This window comes from Ranitomeya imitator, chromosome 10, assembly GCF_032444005.1.
Source record: "Ranitomeya imitator isolate aRanImi1 chromosome 10, aRanImi1.pri, whole genome shotgun sequence".
Taxonomy (NCBI): domain Eukaryota; kingdom Metazoa; phylum Chordata; class Amphibia; order Anura; family Dendrobatidae; genus Ranitomeya; species Ranitomeya imitator.
In genome coordinates, this window is record NC_091291.1 from 72661208 (window position 1) to 72678395 (window position 17188).

Below are 17188 nucleotides of genomic sequence, written 5' to 3' on the forward strand. Positions count from 1 at the left end.
GGACACAAGTGATGCCAGACGGGCCTCACTGACTAGGATTTGTTATTGGTAGACTGCAGAAAAGCGTCATAATATAGCAGTAATTGTGTGATACACAGACATCACCTGCACAGTCCTGCCCTCCATGCTGCCAGTCCTGCCCTCCATGCTGCCAGTCCTGCTCTCCATGCTGCCAGTCCTGCTCTCCACGTGTCTTCTGTCTCCGGCAGCCCTTATTACAGTGAGGGACAATGTGCTCACCCTGATAAATGTAGGGGGTGGGATAGATAGTACGCCTGCACCCCACCCCACCGGATAATTCCTCCTGAAAGCCCTAATGTTATCAGCGGGGCTCAGGCCTCAATTTAATTCTTATGTGTCTTATCTGGGCACAGACGGGCGACTCCCCTGCTACTGCTGAGCTGCAGAAACGAGCCCTCGTCTGTCCCACCACACGACCCCAAGTGACGGCAGCGGTGAGGGCCATAGTCACTCACATACAAGAGTCTGAGAAACAATTCTTTTTTGTACCTGCAGCTTTTCCTGGATTCAGTAGAGTGATAGTGTGCGCCATTCTGAGGCCACATAGTAAAGTAACGACAACACTCTACACCTACATGTTCACATGCAGCATCTTCTGCAGCCAAAACTTGCTCTCTTGGCAGTTAAAGTGTGGCGTTAAATTTGCCGTGTTTTGGGTGCAGATTACATGTGTGCTTTGTCTACTGTATATTTTTAGTAAAGTTAAATTTTATTAAACAAAATCACTGCAAAAATATTTGTGTTTTTTGCAGCATTTTTTCTTCACTTTCTCATTGTTTTTGATGAGTGAAAAATGCTGACAAATGAAAGGCTTAAGACTTCAAAACTCCGCAGTTCTCAAATGAAATGCATGAGATTTCTGGAATCTCACAGATTTTGCTGGTAGTGTAAAAAACAGCTTTTAAATTCGCATTAAAAAAAAAAATGCTGCATGTGAACATAGCCTTCCAGCGGTGGTCACCAGCTCCCTACACTGATCAGCAATGGGCAGTGATCACTGAGTGACCACCCTGCTGCCAATCCGACAGGGGTCCTGAATGGCACTCGTGGACACTCACATGGAAGAAGCGGCAGCACCTCACTGTCCACGTGACTCATGCTGGCCACATGCACACAGGTGGGACTTGTGAAATGCATGTACTTGCAACAGACAAAAAAGAAAATTCAGCTTTAGGCTGCACTACCAGCAATGGCAAAAAGGCCATGAAGCCCATGCACAGCACCTCCCCTGAGACACGATATATCCAAGTGTCCGGGATATTTCACGTGGATGCTTGAATGCCCCCTTAGGGTGTGTATGGAGGGCCACAGGAGCTGAAGCTGCTCCATGCTGGACAGAGGCAGGCTGTGATGGAGAGCCGGCATCTGCCTGTAATGGCAGCGACAAGAGATGGTTCTGATCATTACTCCTTAAAGGGGTTGTCCGGTCCAAATCGATAAGTCCGCAGTCACTCTGTGCAACTGTAGACTTATGCTTCCTCCCAGCACACACTGTGCACTGTGGGGTTTCATCAATTTCTGACCAGGGACCAGTCCCAGTTCAGAAACCGGGAATCCTTGCTACACACAGTGCCTGCGCTGGGGAATTCATAAGTCTACAGTCGCACAGAGTGACTGCGGACTTATCGATTTGGACCGGACAACCCCTTTAATAAAAAAAAAAAAAAGCTGCACTCAAACCATTGCCAGTGGCATATGAATAGTGGTTATCAGTGTGCTTGTGCACCAGCTATCCCTGCCACAGGACTGTGGGGTGCCAATGGCTTACAATGACGGCAGGCCCCCAGCTATGGGCTGTGCTCACAGACAGACGTCAATTAAACTATATACTGCAATACTGTGGTAACGCAGTATATAGTATAACCAATCAATCACAGGCTTAAAAGTCCCCTAAAGGAACTAAAAAAATAAATAAGGTTGTAAGAACTATATCTGTAAGAAAATATATAAAAGTTGAAAATCGCCACCTTTTTTTCCAGTTTAAAAAAAACAACAAAATATAAATATATTTGGCATCACCATGTCCATAAAAGTCTACTCTATCAAATTATAAAATAATTTAACCCATAAATGTTAAGTGCTGAAACAAAGACGAACCAAGTGGTAGATTTGTGCCTCTTCAGTTGCTGTACTTCCAGAAAAAATGCAATAAAAACATATCAACACATCATATAGGTCCACATATCTCCGGAATCGTTCTGACCTGGACTATGTTCACACAGTCAGGAACTGGCAGCGCTTTGGATGCAGCACATGTCCATTGCTGGCTTTTGAACACAGGTGATTCTAAATGTGACCACTGAACTGTGCGGAATCACCGCGCCCTATACATTGGACGGGTGAAATTTATCTTGCGGAGACTGAGCGTATCTGCAAGATAAATTGACATGCTGCAGTCTGGAAAGACGTGCCGCATGTCCGTCTCCGGAGGGAAGCCGCGGGTGACGATGCAGGGTGACGATGCACATATAGTGGAGATGGGATTTCTTCAAATCCCCTCCACTATGCTGTAACATCTGGCTGCTGCAGGTTTGACACTGCAGATGTACACAGCATTCAACCAGCAGCGTTTACTGACCGTGGGAACATACCCTTATACTGCCAGGTCATGTTTACCGCACAATGGATGCTAGAAAAAAATCTAAATAAAAACATATCAGAAATGTATATTTTTTCCCCCAATTTGAACCCATTGTCTCACCATTTTCCAGTATAGTATATGGAAAAATGAATGGAATCATCCAAAATAACAACAAGCCCTCACACAGCTAAGTCAGCGAAAAAATAAAAAGCTATGGCTCCAGAAAGAAAGGAGGAAAAAGAAAACAGTGGATTAAAGTGAAACTCATGTATTTCTCAATACATGAAACCCCCATACACCACCTATAGATCTGCGTCCTGAGACCCCCACAATCACTGAAAAGACTGCTCAGAAGGATACATCTCCTGCATGAGCAAGTGCACAGAGCGGTGTATAGGCTCAACAGAAAGTCTGCAGGTCCGTACACTATCCTGTGCATGTCCTCATGGAGGAGCTGTGCTCTTCTGAGATGTCTTATGTGCAATTGTTTGGAATTTGAAGACTCGGAGTCCACTGATCTGCAGGACGTAGGAATAGAACATTAAAAATAAAAACAACATTAACTGATAGTAAATTTATAATCACAAATTATAACTAATATGTTTAATTATCAAATGGCAACATTTTTGCCTAGAGAGATTATCACTATAGTGCACTAAAACGGCCACTGCCGTGTAACACGAACAGAACGCCGTCATATAAAGTTACCAGCACATCTGCCTGTGAGCAAATGCAGTAGAAGATGTGCCCCCTCCTTGTGTAGGAGGATGTCCACCCAGTGGATATACTGATCTAATACTGGAGATACCAGGGTGCGGAGGAAAGAAGAGGCTGCTCACACTGCTGTCTATCTGCTCTAATACTGAAGATACCAGGGTGCTGAGGTAAGAAGAGGCCGCTAACACTGCTGTCCACCATATCTATCTGATCTAATACTGAAGATACCAGGGTGCTGAGGTAAGAAGAGGCTGCTCACACTGCTGTCCACCATATCTATCTGATCTAATACTGGAGATAACAGGGTGCTGAGGTAAGAAGAGGCCGCTCACACTGCTGTCCACCATATCTATCTGATCTAATAATGGAGATACTAGGGTGCTGAGGTAAGAAGAGGCTGCTCACACTGCTGTCCACCATACCTATCTGATCTAATACTGGAGATACCAGGGTGCTGAGGTAAGAAGAGGCTGATCACACTGCTGTCCACCATATCTATCTGATCTAATAATGGAGATACTAGGGTGCGGAGGTAAGAAGAGGCTGCTCACACTGCTGTCCACCATATCTATCTGATTTAATAACGGCGATACCAGGGTGCTGAGGTAATAAGAGGCTCCTCACACTGCTGTCCACCATATCTATCTGATCTAATACTGGAGATACCAGGGTGCTGAGGTAAGAAGAGGCTGCTCACACTGCTGTCCACCATATCTATCTGATCTAATAATGGAGATACTAGGGTGCTGAGGTAAGAAGAGGCTCCTCACACTGCTGCCCACCATATCTATCTGATCTAATACTGGAGATACCAGGGTGCTGAGGTAAGAAGAGGCCGCTCACACTGCTGTCCACCATATCTATCTTATCTAATAATGGAGATACTAGGGTGCTGAGGTAAGAAGAGGCTGCTCACACTGCTGTCCACCATACCTATCTGATCTAATACTGGAGATACCAGGGTGCTGAGGTAAGAAGAGGCTGCTCACACTGCTGTCCACCATATCTATCTGATCTAATAATGGAGATACTAGGGTGCTGAGGTAAGAAGAGGCTGCTCACACTGCTGTCCACCATATCTATCTGATCTAATAACGGCGATACCAGGGTGCTGAGGTAATAAGAGGCTCCTCACACTGCTATCCACCATATCTATCTGATCCAATACTGGAGACACCAGGGTGCTGAGGTAAGAAAAGGCTGCTCACACTGCTGTCCACCATATCTATCTGATCTAATAATGGAGATACCAGGGTGCTGGGGTAAGAGGCCACTCTCACTGCTGTCCACCATATCTATCTAATCTACTAACAGAGATACCAGGGTGCTGAGGTAAGAAGAGGCTGCTCACATTGCTGTCCACCCTGTCTATCTGATCTAATAACAGAGATACCAGGGTGCTGAGGTAAGAAGAGGCCGCTCTCACTGCTGTCCACCATATCTATGTGATCTAATAACGGAGACACCAGGGTGCTGAGGTAAGAAGAGGCTGCTCACACTGCTGTCCACCATATCTATCTGATCTAATAATGGAGATACCAGGACGCTGATATGAGAAGAGGCTGCTCACACTGCTGTCCATCATATCTATATGATCTAATAATGGAGATACCAGGGTGCTGAGATGAGAAGAGGCTGCTCACACTGCTGTCCACCATATCTATGTGATCTAATAATGGAGATACCAGGGTGCTGAGATGAGAAGAGGCTGCTCACACTGCTATCCATCATATCTATATGATCTAATAATGGAGATACCAGGGTGCTGAGATGAGAAGAGGCTGCTTACACTGCTGTCAAGCATATCTATCTGATCTAATAATGGAGATACCAGGGTGCTGAGGTAAGATGAGGCCGCTCTCAATGCTGTCCACCATATCTATCTGATCTAATAACGGAGACACCGGGGTGCTGAGGTAAGAAGAGGCTGCTCACACTGCTGTCCACCAAGTCTATCTGATCTAATACTGGAGATACCAGGGTGCTGAAGTAAGAAGAGGCCGCTTACACTGCTGTCCACCATATCTATCTGATCTAATAATGGAGATACCAGTCTGCTGAGGTAAGAAGAGACCGCTCACCCTGCTGTCCACCAAGTCTATCTGATCTAATACTGGAGATACCAGGGTGCTGAGGTAAAAAGAGGCCGCTCACACTGCTGTCCACCATATCTATGTGATCTAATAATGGAGATACCAGGGTGCTGATATGAGAAGAGGCCGCTCACACTGCTGTCCACCATATCTATCTGATCTAATACTGGAGATACCAGGGTGCTGAGATGAGAAGAGGCTGCTCACACAGCTACCCATCATATCTATCTGATCTAATACTGGAGATACCAGGGTGCTGATATGAGAAGAGGCTGCTCACACTGCTGCCCATCATATCTATCTGACTGATCTAATACTGGAGATACCAGGGTGCTGAGGTAAGAAGAGGCTGCTCACACTGCTGTCCACCATATCTATCTGATCAGTATCTCCATCTACCCCCCACTCCCAGAAGATGGCTGGACCATCATTGTAAATACATAAATGCAAATACACACCTGTGCTTTGTATCTCCCCACCTCATTTTAGATTGTAAGCTCTCACGAGCAGGGTCGTCTTATTTTGTCTTATTTTGCTTTATTACTGTATTGTTAACATTGTTACCTATGACTGTTGTGTTTGAAACTGTTAAACTGTAAAGCGCTGCGGAATATGTTGGCGCTATATAAATAAAGATTATTATTATTATCTAATACTGGAGATACCAGGGTGCTGATATGAGAAGAGGCTGCCCACACTGCTGTCCACCATATCTATGTGATCTAATAATGAAGATACCAGGGTGCTGAGGTAAGAAGAGGCTGCTCACACTGCTGTCCACCATATCTATGTGATCTAATACTGGAGATACCAGGGTGCTGAGATGAGAAGAGGCTCCTCACACTGCTTTCCACCATATCTATCTGATCTAATACTGGAGATACCAGGGTGCTGAGATGAGAAGAGGCCGCTCACACTGCTGTCCACCATATCTATGTGATCTAATACTGGAGATACCAGGGTGCTGAGATGAGAAGAGGCTGCTCACACTGCTGTCCACCATATCTATCTGATCTAATACTGGAGATACCAGAGCGCTGAGGTAAGAAGAGGCTGCTCACACTGCTGTCCACCATATCTATCTAATCTAATGATGGAGATACCAGGGTGCTGAGATGAGAAGAGGCTGCTCACACTGCTGTCCACCATATCTATGTGATCTAATACTGGAGATACCAGGGTGCTGATATGAGAAGAGGCTGCTCACACTGCTGTCCACCATTTCTATCTAATGATGGAGATACCAGGGTGCTGAGGTAAGAAGAGGCTGCTCACACTGCTGTCCACCATATCTATCTAATGATGGAGATACCAGGGTGCAGAGGTAAGAAGAGGCCGCTCTCACTGCTGTCCACCATATCTATGTGATCTAATACTGGAGATACCAGGGTGCTGAGGTAAGAAGAGGCTGCTCACACTGCTGTCCACCATATCTATCTGATCTAATACTGGAGATACCAGGGTGCTGAGGTAAAAAGAGGCTCCTCACACTGCTGTCCACCATATCTATCTGATCTAATACTGGAGATACCAGGGTGCTGAGGTAAGAAGAGGCTGCTCACACTGCTGTCCACCATATCTATGTGATCTAATGATGGAAATACCAGGGTGCTGAGGTAAGAAGAGGCTGCTCACACTGCTGTCCACCATATCTATGTGATCTAATGATGGAGATACCAGGGTGCTGAGGTAAGAAAAGGCTCCTCACACTGCTGTCCACCATATCTATCTGATCTAACACTGGAGATACCAGGGTGCTGAGGTAAGAAGATGCCGCTCACACTGCTGTCCACCATATCTATGTGATCTAATACTGGAGATACCAGGGTGCTGAGATGAGAAGAGGCTGCCCACACTGCTGTCCACCATATCTATGTGATCTAATACTGGAGATACCAGGGTGCTGAGATGAGAAGAGGCCGCCCACACTGCTGTCCACCATATCTATCTGATCTAATACTGGAGATACCAGGGTGCTGAGATGAGAAGAGGACGCTCTCACTGCTGTCCACCATATCTATGTGATCTAATGATGGAGATACCAGGGTGCTGAGATGAGAAGAGGCCGCCCACACTGCTGTCCACCATATCTATGTGATCTAATACTGGAGATACCAGGGTGCTGAGATGAGAAGAGGCCGCCCACACTGCTGTCCACCATATCTATGTGATCTAATACTGGAGATACCAGGGTGCTGAGATGAGAAGAGGCCGCCCACACTGCTGTCCACCATATCTATGTGATCTAATACTGGAGATACCAGGGTGTTGAGGTAAGAAGAGGCTGCTCACACTGCTGTCCACCATATCTATGTGATCTAATACTGGAGATACCAGGGTGCTGAGATGAGAAGAGGCCGCCCACACTGCTGTCCACCATATCTATGTGATCTAATACTGGAGATACCAGGGTGCTGAGATGAGAAGAGGCCGCCCACACTGCTGTCCACCATATCTATGTGATCTAATACTGGAGATACCAGGGTGCTGAGATGAGAAGAGGCCGCTCACACTGCTGTCCACCATATCTATCTGCTCTAATGGAGATACCAGGGTGCTGAGGTAAGAAGAGGCCGCTCTCACTGCTGTCCACCATATCTATGTGATCTAATGATGGAGATACCAGGGTGCTGAGGTAAGAAGAGTCCGCCCACACTGCTGTCCACCATATCTATGTGATCTAATGATGGAGATACCAGGGTGCTGAGGTAAGAAGAGTCCGCTCTCACTGCTGTCCACCATATCTATGTGATCTAATGATGGAGATACCAGGGTGTTGAGGTAAGAAGAGGCTGCTCACACTGCTGTCCACCATATCTATGTGATCTAATACTGGAGATACCAGGGTGCTGAGATGAGAAGAGGCCGCTCACACTGCTGTCCACCATATCTATCTGCTCTAATGGAGATACCAGGGTGCTGAGGTAAGAAGAGGCCGCTCTCACTGCTGTCCACCATATCTATGTGATCTAATGATGGAGATACCAGGGTGCTGAGGTAAGAAGAGGCCGCTCTCACTGCTGTCCACCATATCTATGTGATCTAATGATGGAGATACCAGGGTGCTGAGATGAGAAGAGGCCGCTCTCACTGCTGTCCACCATATCTATGTGATCTAATGATGGAGATACCAGGGTGCTGAGGTAAGAAGAGGCCGCTCTCACTGCTGTTCACCATATCTATGTGATCTAATGATGGAGATACCAGGGTGCTGAGGTAAGAAGAGTCCGCTCTCACTGCTGTCCACCATATCTATGTGATCTAATGATGGAGATACCAGGGTGTTGAGGTAAGAAGAGGCTGCTCACACTGCTGTCCACCATATCTATGTGATCTAATACTGGAGATACCAGGGTGCTGAGATGAGAAGAGGCCGCCCACACTGCTGTCCACCATATCTATGTGATCTAATACTGGAGATACCAGGGTGCTGAGATGAGAAGAGGCCGCCCACACTGCTGTCCACCATATCTATGTGATCTAATACTGGAGATACCAGGGTGCTGAGATGAGAAGAGGCCGCTCACACTGCTGTCCACCATATCTATCTGCTCTAATGGAGATACCAGGGTGCTGAGGTAAGAAGAGGCCGCTCTCACTGCTGTCCACCATATCTATGTGATCTAATGATGGAGATACCAGGGTGTTGAGGTAAGAAGAGGCTGCTCACACTGCTGTCCACCATATCTATCTGATCTAATACTGGAGATACCAGGGTGCTGAGATGAGAAGAGGCCGCTCACACTGCTGTCCACCATATCTATCTGCTCTAATGGAGATACCAGGGTGCTGAGGTAAGAAGAGGCCGCTCTCACTGCTGTCCACCTTATCTATGTGATCTAATGATGGAGATACCAGGGTGCTGAGGTAAGAAGAGGCCGCTCTCACTGCTGTCCACCATATCTATGTGATCTAATGATGGAGATACCAGGGTGCTGAGGTAAGAAGAGTCCGCTCTCACTGCTGTCCACCATATCTATCTGCTCTAATACTGGAGATACCAGGGTGCTGAGGTAAGAAGAGGCTGCTCTCACTGCTGTCCACCATATCTATGTGATCTAATGATGGAGATACCAGGGTGCTGAGGTAAGAAGAGGCCGCTCTCACTGCTGTCCACCATATCTATGTGATCTAATACTGGAGATACCAGGGTGCTGAGATGAGAAGAGGCTGCTCACACTGCTGTCCACCATATCTATCTGCTCTAATGGAGATACCAGGGTGCTGAGGTAAGAAGAGGCCGCTCTCACTGCTGTCCACCATATCTATGTGATCTAATGATGGAGATACCAGGGTGTTGAGGTAAGAAGAGGCTGCTCACACTGCTGTCCACCATATCTATCTGATCTAATACTGGAGATACCAGGGTGCTGAGATGAGAAGAGGCCGCTCACACTGCTGTCCACCATATCTATCTGCTCTAATGGAGATACCAGGGTGCTGAGGTAAGAAGAGGCCGCTCTCACTGCTGTCCACCATATCTATGTGATCTAATGATGGAGATACCAGGGTGCTGAAGTAAGAAGAGGCCGCTCTCACTGCTGTCCACCATATCTATGTGATCTAATGATGGAGATACCAGGGTGCTGAGGTAAGAAGAGTCCGCTCTCACTGCTGTCCACCATATCTATCTGCTCTAATACTGGAGATACCAGGGTGCTGAGGTAAGAAGAGGCTGCTCTCACTGCTGTCCACCATATCTATGTGATCTAATGATGGAGATACCAGGGTGCTGAGGTAAGAAGAGGCCGCTCTCACTGCTGTCCACCATATCTATGTGATCTAATACTGGAGATACCAGGGTGCTGAGATGAGAAGAGGCTGCTCACACTGCTGTCCACCATATCTATCTGCTCTAATGGAGATACCAGGGTGCTGAGGTAAGAAGAGGCCGCTCTCACTTCTGTCCACCATATCTATGTGATCTAATGATGGAGATACCAGGGTGCTGAGGTAAGAAGAGTCCACTCTCACTGCTGTCCACCATATCTATCTGATCTAATGATGGAGATACCAGGGTGCTGAGATGAGAAGAGGCCGCTCTCACTGCTGTCCACCATATCTATGTGATCTAATGATGGAGATACCAGGGTGTTGAGGTAAGAAGAGGCTGCTCACACTGCTGTCCACCATATCTATGTGATCTAATGATGGAGATACCAGGGTGCTGAGGTAAGAAGAGGCTGCTCACACTGCTGTCCACCATATCTATGTGATCTAATGATGGAGATACCAGGGTGCTGAGGTAAGAAGAGGCCGCTCTCACTGCTGTCCACCATATCTATGTGATCTAATGATGGAGATACCAGGGTGCTGAGGTAAGAAGACTCCGCTCTCACTGCTGTCCACCATATCTATCTGCTCTAATACTGGAGATACCAGGGTGCTGAGGTAAGAAGAGGCTGCTCTCACTGCTGTCCACCATATCTATGTGATCTAATGATGGAGATACCAGGGTGCTGAGGTAAGAAGAGGCCGCTCTCACTGCTGTCCACCATATCTATGTGATCTAATACTGGAGATACCAGGGTGCTGAGATGAGAAGAGGCTGCTCACACTGCTGTCCACCATATCTATCTGCTCTAATGGAGATACCAGGGTGCTGAGGTAAGAAGAGGCCGCTCTCACTGCTGTCCACCATATCTATGTGATCTAATGATGGAGATACCAGGGTGTTGAGGTAAGAAGAGGCTGCTCACACTGCTGTCCACCATATCTATCTGATCTAATACTGGAGATACCAGGGTGCTGAGGTAAGAAGAGGCCGCTCTCACTGCTGTCTACCATATCTATGTGATCTAATGATGGAGATACCAGGGTGCTGAGTTAAGAAGAGGCCGCTCTCACTGCTGTCCACCATATCTATGTGATCTAATACTGGAGATACCAGGGTGCTGAGGTAAGAAGAGGCTGCTCTCACTGCTCTCCACCATATCTATGTGATCTAATGATGGAGATACCAGGGTGCTGAGGTAAGAAGAGGCCGCTCTCACTGCTGTCCACCATATCTATGTGATCTAATGATGGAGATACCAGGGTGCTGAGATGAGAAGAGGCTGCTCACACTGCTGTCCACCATATCTATCTGCTCTAATGGAGATACCAGGGTGCTGAGGTAAGAAGAGGCCGCTCTCACTTCTGTCCACCATATCTATGTGATCTAATGATGGAGATACCAGGGTGCTGAGGTAAGAAGAGTCCGCTCTCACTGCTGTCCACCATATCTATGTGATCTAATGATGGAGATACCAGGGTGTTGAGGTAAGAAGAGGCCGCTCACACTGCTGTCCACCATATCTATGTGATCTAATGATGGAGATACCAGGGTGCTGAGGTAAGAAGAGGCCGCTCTCACTGCTGTCCACCATATCTATGTGATCTAATGATGGAGATACCAGGGTGCTGAGGTAAGAAGAGGCCGCTCTCACTGCTGTCCACCATATCTATGTGATCTAATGATGGAGATACCAGGGTGCTGAGGTAAGAAGAGTCCGCTCTCACTGCTGTCCACCATATCTATCTGCTCTAATACTGGAGATACCAGGGTGCTGAGGTAAGAAGAGGCTGCTCTCACTGCTGTCCACCATATCTATGTGATCTAATGATGGAGATACCAGGGTGCTGAGGTAAGAAGAGGCCGCTCTCACTGCTGTCCACCATATCTATGTGATCTAATACTGGAGATACCAGGGTGCTGAGATGAGAAGAGGCTGCTCACACTGCTGTCCACCATATCTATGTGATCTAATGATGGAGATACCAGGGTGCTGAGGTAAGAAGAGGCTGCTCACACTGCTGTCCACCATATCTATGTGATCTAATGATGGAGATACCAGGGTGCTGAGGTAAGAAGAGGCTGCTCACACTGCTGTCCACCATATCTATGTGATCTAATGATGGAGATACCAGGGTGCTGAGGTAAGAAGAGGCTGCTCACACTGCTGTCCACCATATCTATGTGATCTAATGATGGAGATACCAGGGTGCTGAGATGAGAAGAGGCCGCTCTCACTGCTGTCCACCATATCTATGTGATCTAATGATGGAGATACCAGGGTGTTGAGGTAAGAAGAGGCCGCTCACACTGCTGTCCACCATATCTATGTGATCTAATGATGGAGATACCAGGGTGCTGAGGTAAGAAGAGGCTGCTCACACTGCTGTCCACCATATCTATGTGATCTAATGATGGAGATACCAGGGTGCTGAGGTAAGAAGAGGCTGCTCACACTGCTGTCCACCATATCTATCTGATCTAATACTGGAGATACCAGGGTGCTGAGGTAAGAAGAGGCTGCTCACACTGCTGTCCACCATGTCTATCTGATCTAATGATGGAGATACCAGGGTGCTGAGATGAGAAGAGGCCGCTCTCACTGCTGTCCACCATATCTATGTGATCTAATGATGGAGATACCAGGGTGTTGAGGTAAGAAGAGGCCGCTCACACTGCTGTCCACCATATCTATGTGATCTAATGATGGAGATACCAGGGTGCTGAGGTAAGAAGAGGCTGCTCACACTGCTGTCCACCATATCTATGTGATCTAATGATGGAGATACCAGGGTGCTGAGGTAAGAAGAGGCTGCTCACACTGCTGTCCACCATATCTATCTGATCTAATACTGGAGATACCAGGGTGCTGAGGTAAGAAGAGGCTGCTCACACTGCTGTCCACCATGTCTATCTGATCTAATGATGGAGATACCAGGGTGCTGAGGTAAGAAGAGGCTGCTCTCACTGTTGTCCACCATATCTATCTGATCTAATGATGGAGATACCAGGGTGCTGAGGTAAGAAGAGGCTGCTCACACTGCTGTCCACCATGTCTATGTGATCTAATGATGGAGATACCAGGGTGCTGAGGTAAGAAGAGGCTGCTCACACTGCTGTCCACCATATCTATGTGATCTAATGATGGAGATACCAGGGTGCTGAGGTAAGAAGAGGCTGCTCACACTGCTGTCCACTATATCTATCTGATCTAATGATGGAGATACCAGGGTGCTGAGGTAAGAAGAGGCCGCTCACACTGCTTTCCACCATATCTATGTGATCTAATGATGGAGATACCAGGGTGCTGAGGTAAGAAGAGGCTGCTCACACTGTTGTCCACCATATCTATCTGATCTAATGATGGAGATACCAGGGTGCTGAGGTAAGAAGAGGCTGCTCACACTGCTGTCCACCATGTCTATCTGATCTAATGATGGAGATACCAGGGTGCTGAGGTAAGAAGAGGCTGCTCACACTGTTGTCCACCATATCTATCTGATCTAATGATGGAGATACCAGGGTGCTGAGGTAAGAAGAGGCTGCTCACACTGCTGTCCACCATGTCTACCTGATCTAATGATGGAGATACCAGGGTGCTGAGGTAAGAAGAGGCTGCTCTCACTGTTGTCCACCATATCTATCTGATCTAATACTGGAGATACCAGGGTGCTGAGGTAAGAAGAGGCTGCTCACACTGCTGTCCACCATATCTATCTGATCTAATACTGGAGATACCAGGGTGCTGAGGTAAGAAGAGGCCGCTCACACTGCTGTCCACCATATCTATCTGATCTAATACTGGAGATACCAGGGTGCTGAGGTAAGAAGAGGCCGCTCACACTGCTGTCCACCATATCTATGTGATCTAATACTGGAGATACCAGGGTGCTGAGGTAAGAAGAGGCTGCTCACACTGCTGTCCACCATATCTATCTGATCTAATACTGGAAATACCAGGGTGCAGAGGTAAGAAGAGGCTGCTCACACTGCTGTCCACCATATCTATCTGATCTAATGATGGAGATACCAGGGTGCTGAGGTAAGAAGAGGCTGCTCTCACTGTTGTCCACCATATCTATCTGATCTAATGATGGAGATACCAGGGTGCTGAGGTAAGAAGAGGCTGCTCTCACTGTTGTCCACCATATCTATCTGATCTAATGATGGAGATACCAGGGTGCTGAAGTAAGAAGAGGCTGCTCTCACTGTTGTCCACCATATCTATCTGATCTAATGATGGAGATACCAGGGTGCTGAGGTAAGAAGAGGCTGCTCACACTGCTGTCCACCATATCTATCTGATCTAATACTGGAGATACCAGGGTGTTGAGGTAAGAAGAGGCTGCTCACACTGCTGTCCACCATATCTATCTGATCTAATGATGGAGATACCAGGGTGCTGAGGTAAGAAGAGGCTGCTCTCACTGTTGTCCACCATATCTATCTGATCTAATGATGGAGATACCAGGGTGCTGAGGTAAGAAGAGGCTGCTCTCACTGTTGTCCACCATATCTATCTGATCTAATGATGGAGATACCAGGGTGCTGAGGTAAGAAGAGGCCGCTCACACTGCTGTCCACCATATCTATGTGATCTAATGATGGAGATACCAGGGTGCTGAGGTAAGAAGAGGCTGCTCTCACTGTTGTCCACCATATCTATGTGATCTAATGATGGAGATACCAGGGTGCTGAGGTAAGAAGAGGCTGCTCACACTGCTGTCCACCATATCTATGTGATCTAATGATGGAGATACCAGGGTGCTGAGGTAAGAAGAGGCCGCTCACACTGCTGTCCACCATATCTATCTGATCTAATGATGGAGATACCAGGGTGCTGAGATGAGAAGAGGCTGCTCTCACTGCTGTCCACCATATCTATCTGATCTAATGATGGAGATACCAGGGTGCTGAGATGAGAAGAGGCCGCCCACACTGCTGTCCACCATATCTATGTGATCTAATACTGGAGATACCAGGGTGCTGAGGTAAGAAGAGGCCGCTCACACTGCTGTCCACCATATCTATGTGATCTAATGATGGAGATACCAGGGTGCTGAGGTAAGAAGAGGCTGCTCTCACTGTTGTCCACCATATCTATGTGATCTAATGATGGAGATACCAGGGTGCTGAGGTAAGAAGAGGCTGCTCACACTGCTGTCCACCATATCTATCTGATCTAATGATGGAGATACCAGGGTGCTGAGATGAGAAGAGGCTGCTCTCACTGCTGTCCACCATATCTATCTGATCTAATGATGGAGATACCAGGGTGCTGAGATGAGAAGAGGCTGCTCTCACTGCTGTCCACCATATCTATGTGATCTAATGATGGAGATACCAGGGTGCTGAGATGAGAAGAGGCCGCCCACACTGCTGTCCACCATATCTATCTGATCTAATGATGGAGATACCAGGGTGCTGAGGTAAGAAGAGGCCGCTCACACTGCTGTCCACCATATCTATGTGAATACTAAGTGGCTGCAGTAACCTGGAGATAGCCAGACAGTACCATTGTTTACCTCCAGGTGACAGCAGCTTCCTATTACACATTCCCGGTTTCCAGCAGGCTAAGAAGATGGTGGGCAGGCTACTGTGCTATAGTGATGACCTCCCATGAGAATAGTGTTTGCTGTTGGAGAGGACTTTATTGATAATGATGTCCTTTATGTATTTTTATTCCTGGAGAAACCCTTAGACGAGCCGCCATCACACCTGGGGAGGCACACACATACACAGGCATTACAGGGGCTGTCCTCACAGTCACTAGTACTGCACAGCCCTCAGGTGCTTCAGCAGATGAGCTGTGGGCAGGAGGCGGCTGCAGTCCCATACTGTGCCTCTATGTGGCGCTGTAATATACATGGCCAGCATGACAACCCCCACAATACACAGAAATGGAATGTGCCACGGATTGTGCTGCCAGTCACATGGCGTCAGCGGGAGCACCGCACACGGCACCGCGGGGATAGGCCGGCGCATCCTGTGCACACTGGCGGCAGGAGCAGCACTCCGAGCACGCACTGACTGCAGCGCCGCTATGGACACGTGATCACTGCTGTACCCAGCGGCCGATGTCCTTACGCAAATGAACGTGACGTCCCTTTATCCCGAGAACAACCAATCACAAGACAGCTTCTCTCCTACAGCCCCGCCCCCAGTCAGCAGTCACCGGCACAAGTCCTTGCTATGGTCTCACCATGATGTCTCCTCATGCGGCCTCTACGGTCTGCAGAGTCTCGGGCTGCGGCGGAGCAGGACTGACCGACAACCCCGCATATTCCGCACCGGCGCCTCCTCGCCCACACTCCACAGCCGCTACAGCGTGCACCGTGCGTCCGAACGTCACTTCCGCCTTCCACCTGTCAGTCTTTCTTTACAAAACTTTATTGTTTTGTTCATAAAAGTTTAGACTCTTCAGTAAGGAGTATTGTGGGCGGGGCGCTGTGCTCGGCGCCGTCTAGCGGCCAGACACAGTATCACACAGGTCATCACAGAGAGTGCGCAGGCGCCTCCTCGTCCCGTCCCTGCAGTGTATACATGATTACCCGTTGTGCTGTCACCATGGCGCTCTGCTGATCTCCTCCCTTCACATTTCATCACCAGTGACCCTGTGTATTGTGCCCATCATGGAATGCCGCCTATCATATTCCCTGTGGGATTGTGTGCTCAGGCATCGCTGCTTCGTCTGCCTGTTTGTGGTTGGGCTGCAGGCGATCCCTGCGCACTGTCATGTGTGACTCAGCAGGATTGTGCGCAGTGACCTACAGACAGTGTCAGGTCGGCGCCGTAATACTGATTAATGAGACCCGGTGATGGAATCCGTCCTGTGGTTGTTGTGTAATCTTTATTTTCAGTTTTCAGTTAACCCCTTTACCCCCAAAGGTGGTTTGCATGTTAATGACCGGGCCAATTTTTACAATTCTGACCACTGTCCCTTTATGAGGTTATAACTCTGGAACGCTTCAACGGATCCCGGTGATTCTGACATTGTTTTCT

At 47.8% G+C, this 17188-nt stretch overlaps 1 protein-coding gene across 3 annotated transcripts in view; it reads right to left on the minus strand.

Annotated features, from left to right (window-relative positions):
• Window positions 1-16556, minus strand: part of HMBS (hydroxymethylbilane synthase) — a 139676-nt gene extending 123120 nt beyond the window's left edge. For 2 of the 3 annotated variants that reach the window (XM_069742433.1, XM_069742434.1), the window contains exon 1: window positions 16389-16556. In XM_069742433.1, coding sequence (XP_069598534.1) covers window positions 16389-16391 — 3 coding nt within the window. In that variant the 5' untranslated portion in view covers window positions 16392-16556. Of the gene's footprint in view, window positions 1-105; window positions 213-16388 lie in introns of those variants that run through there. The other variant, XM_069742432.1, reaches the window with a different exon arrangement.
• Window positions 16557-17188: the final 632 nt, after the last annotated feature.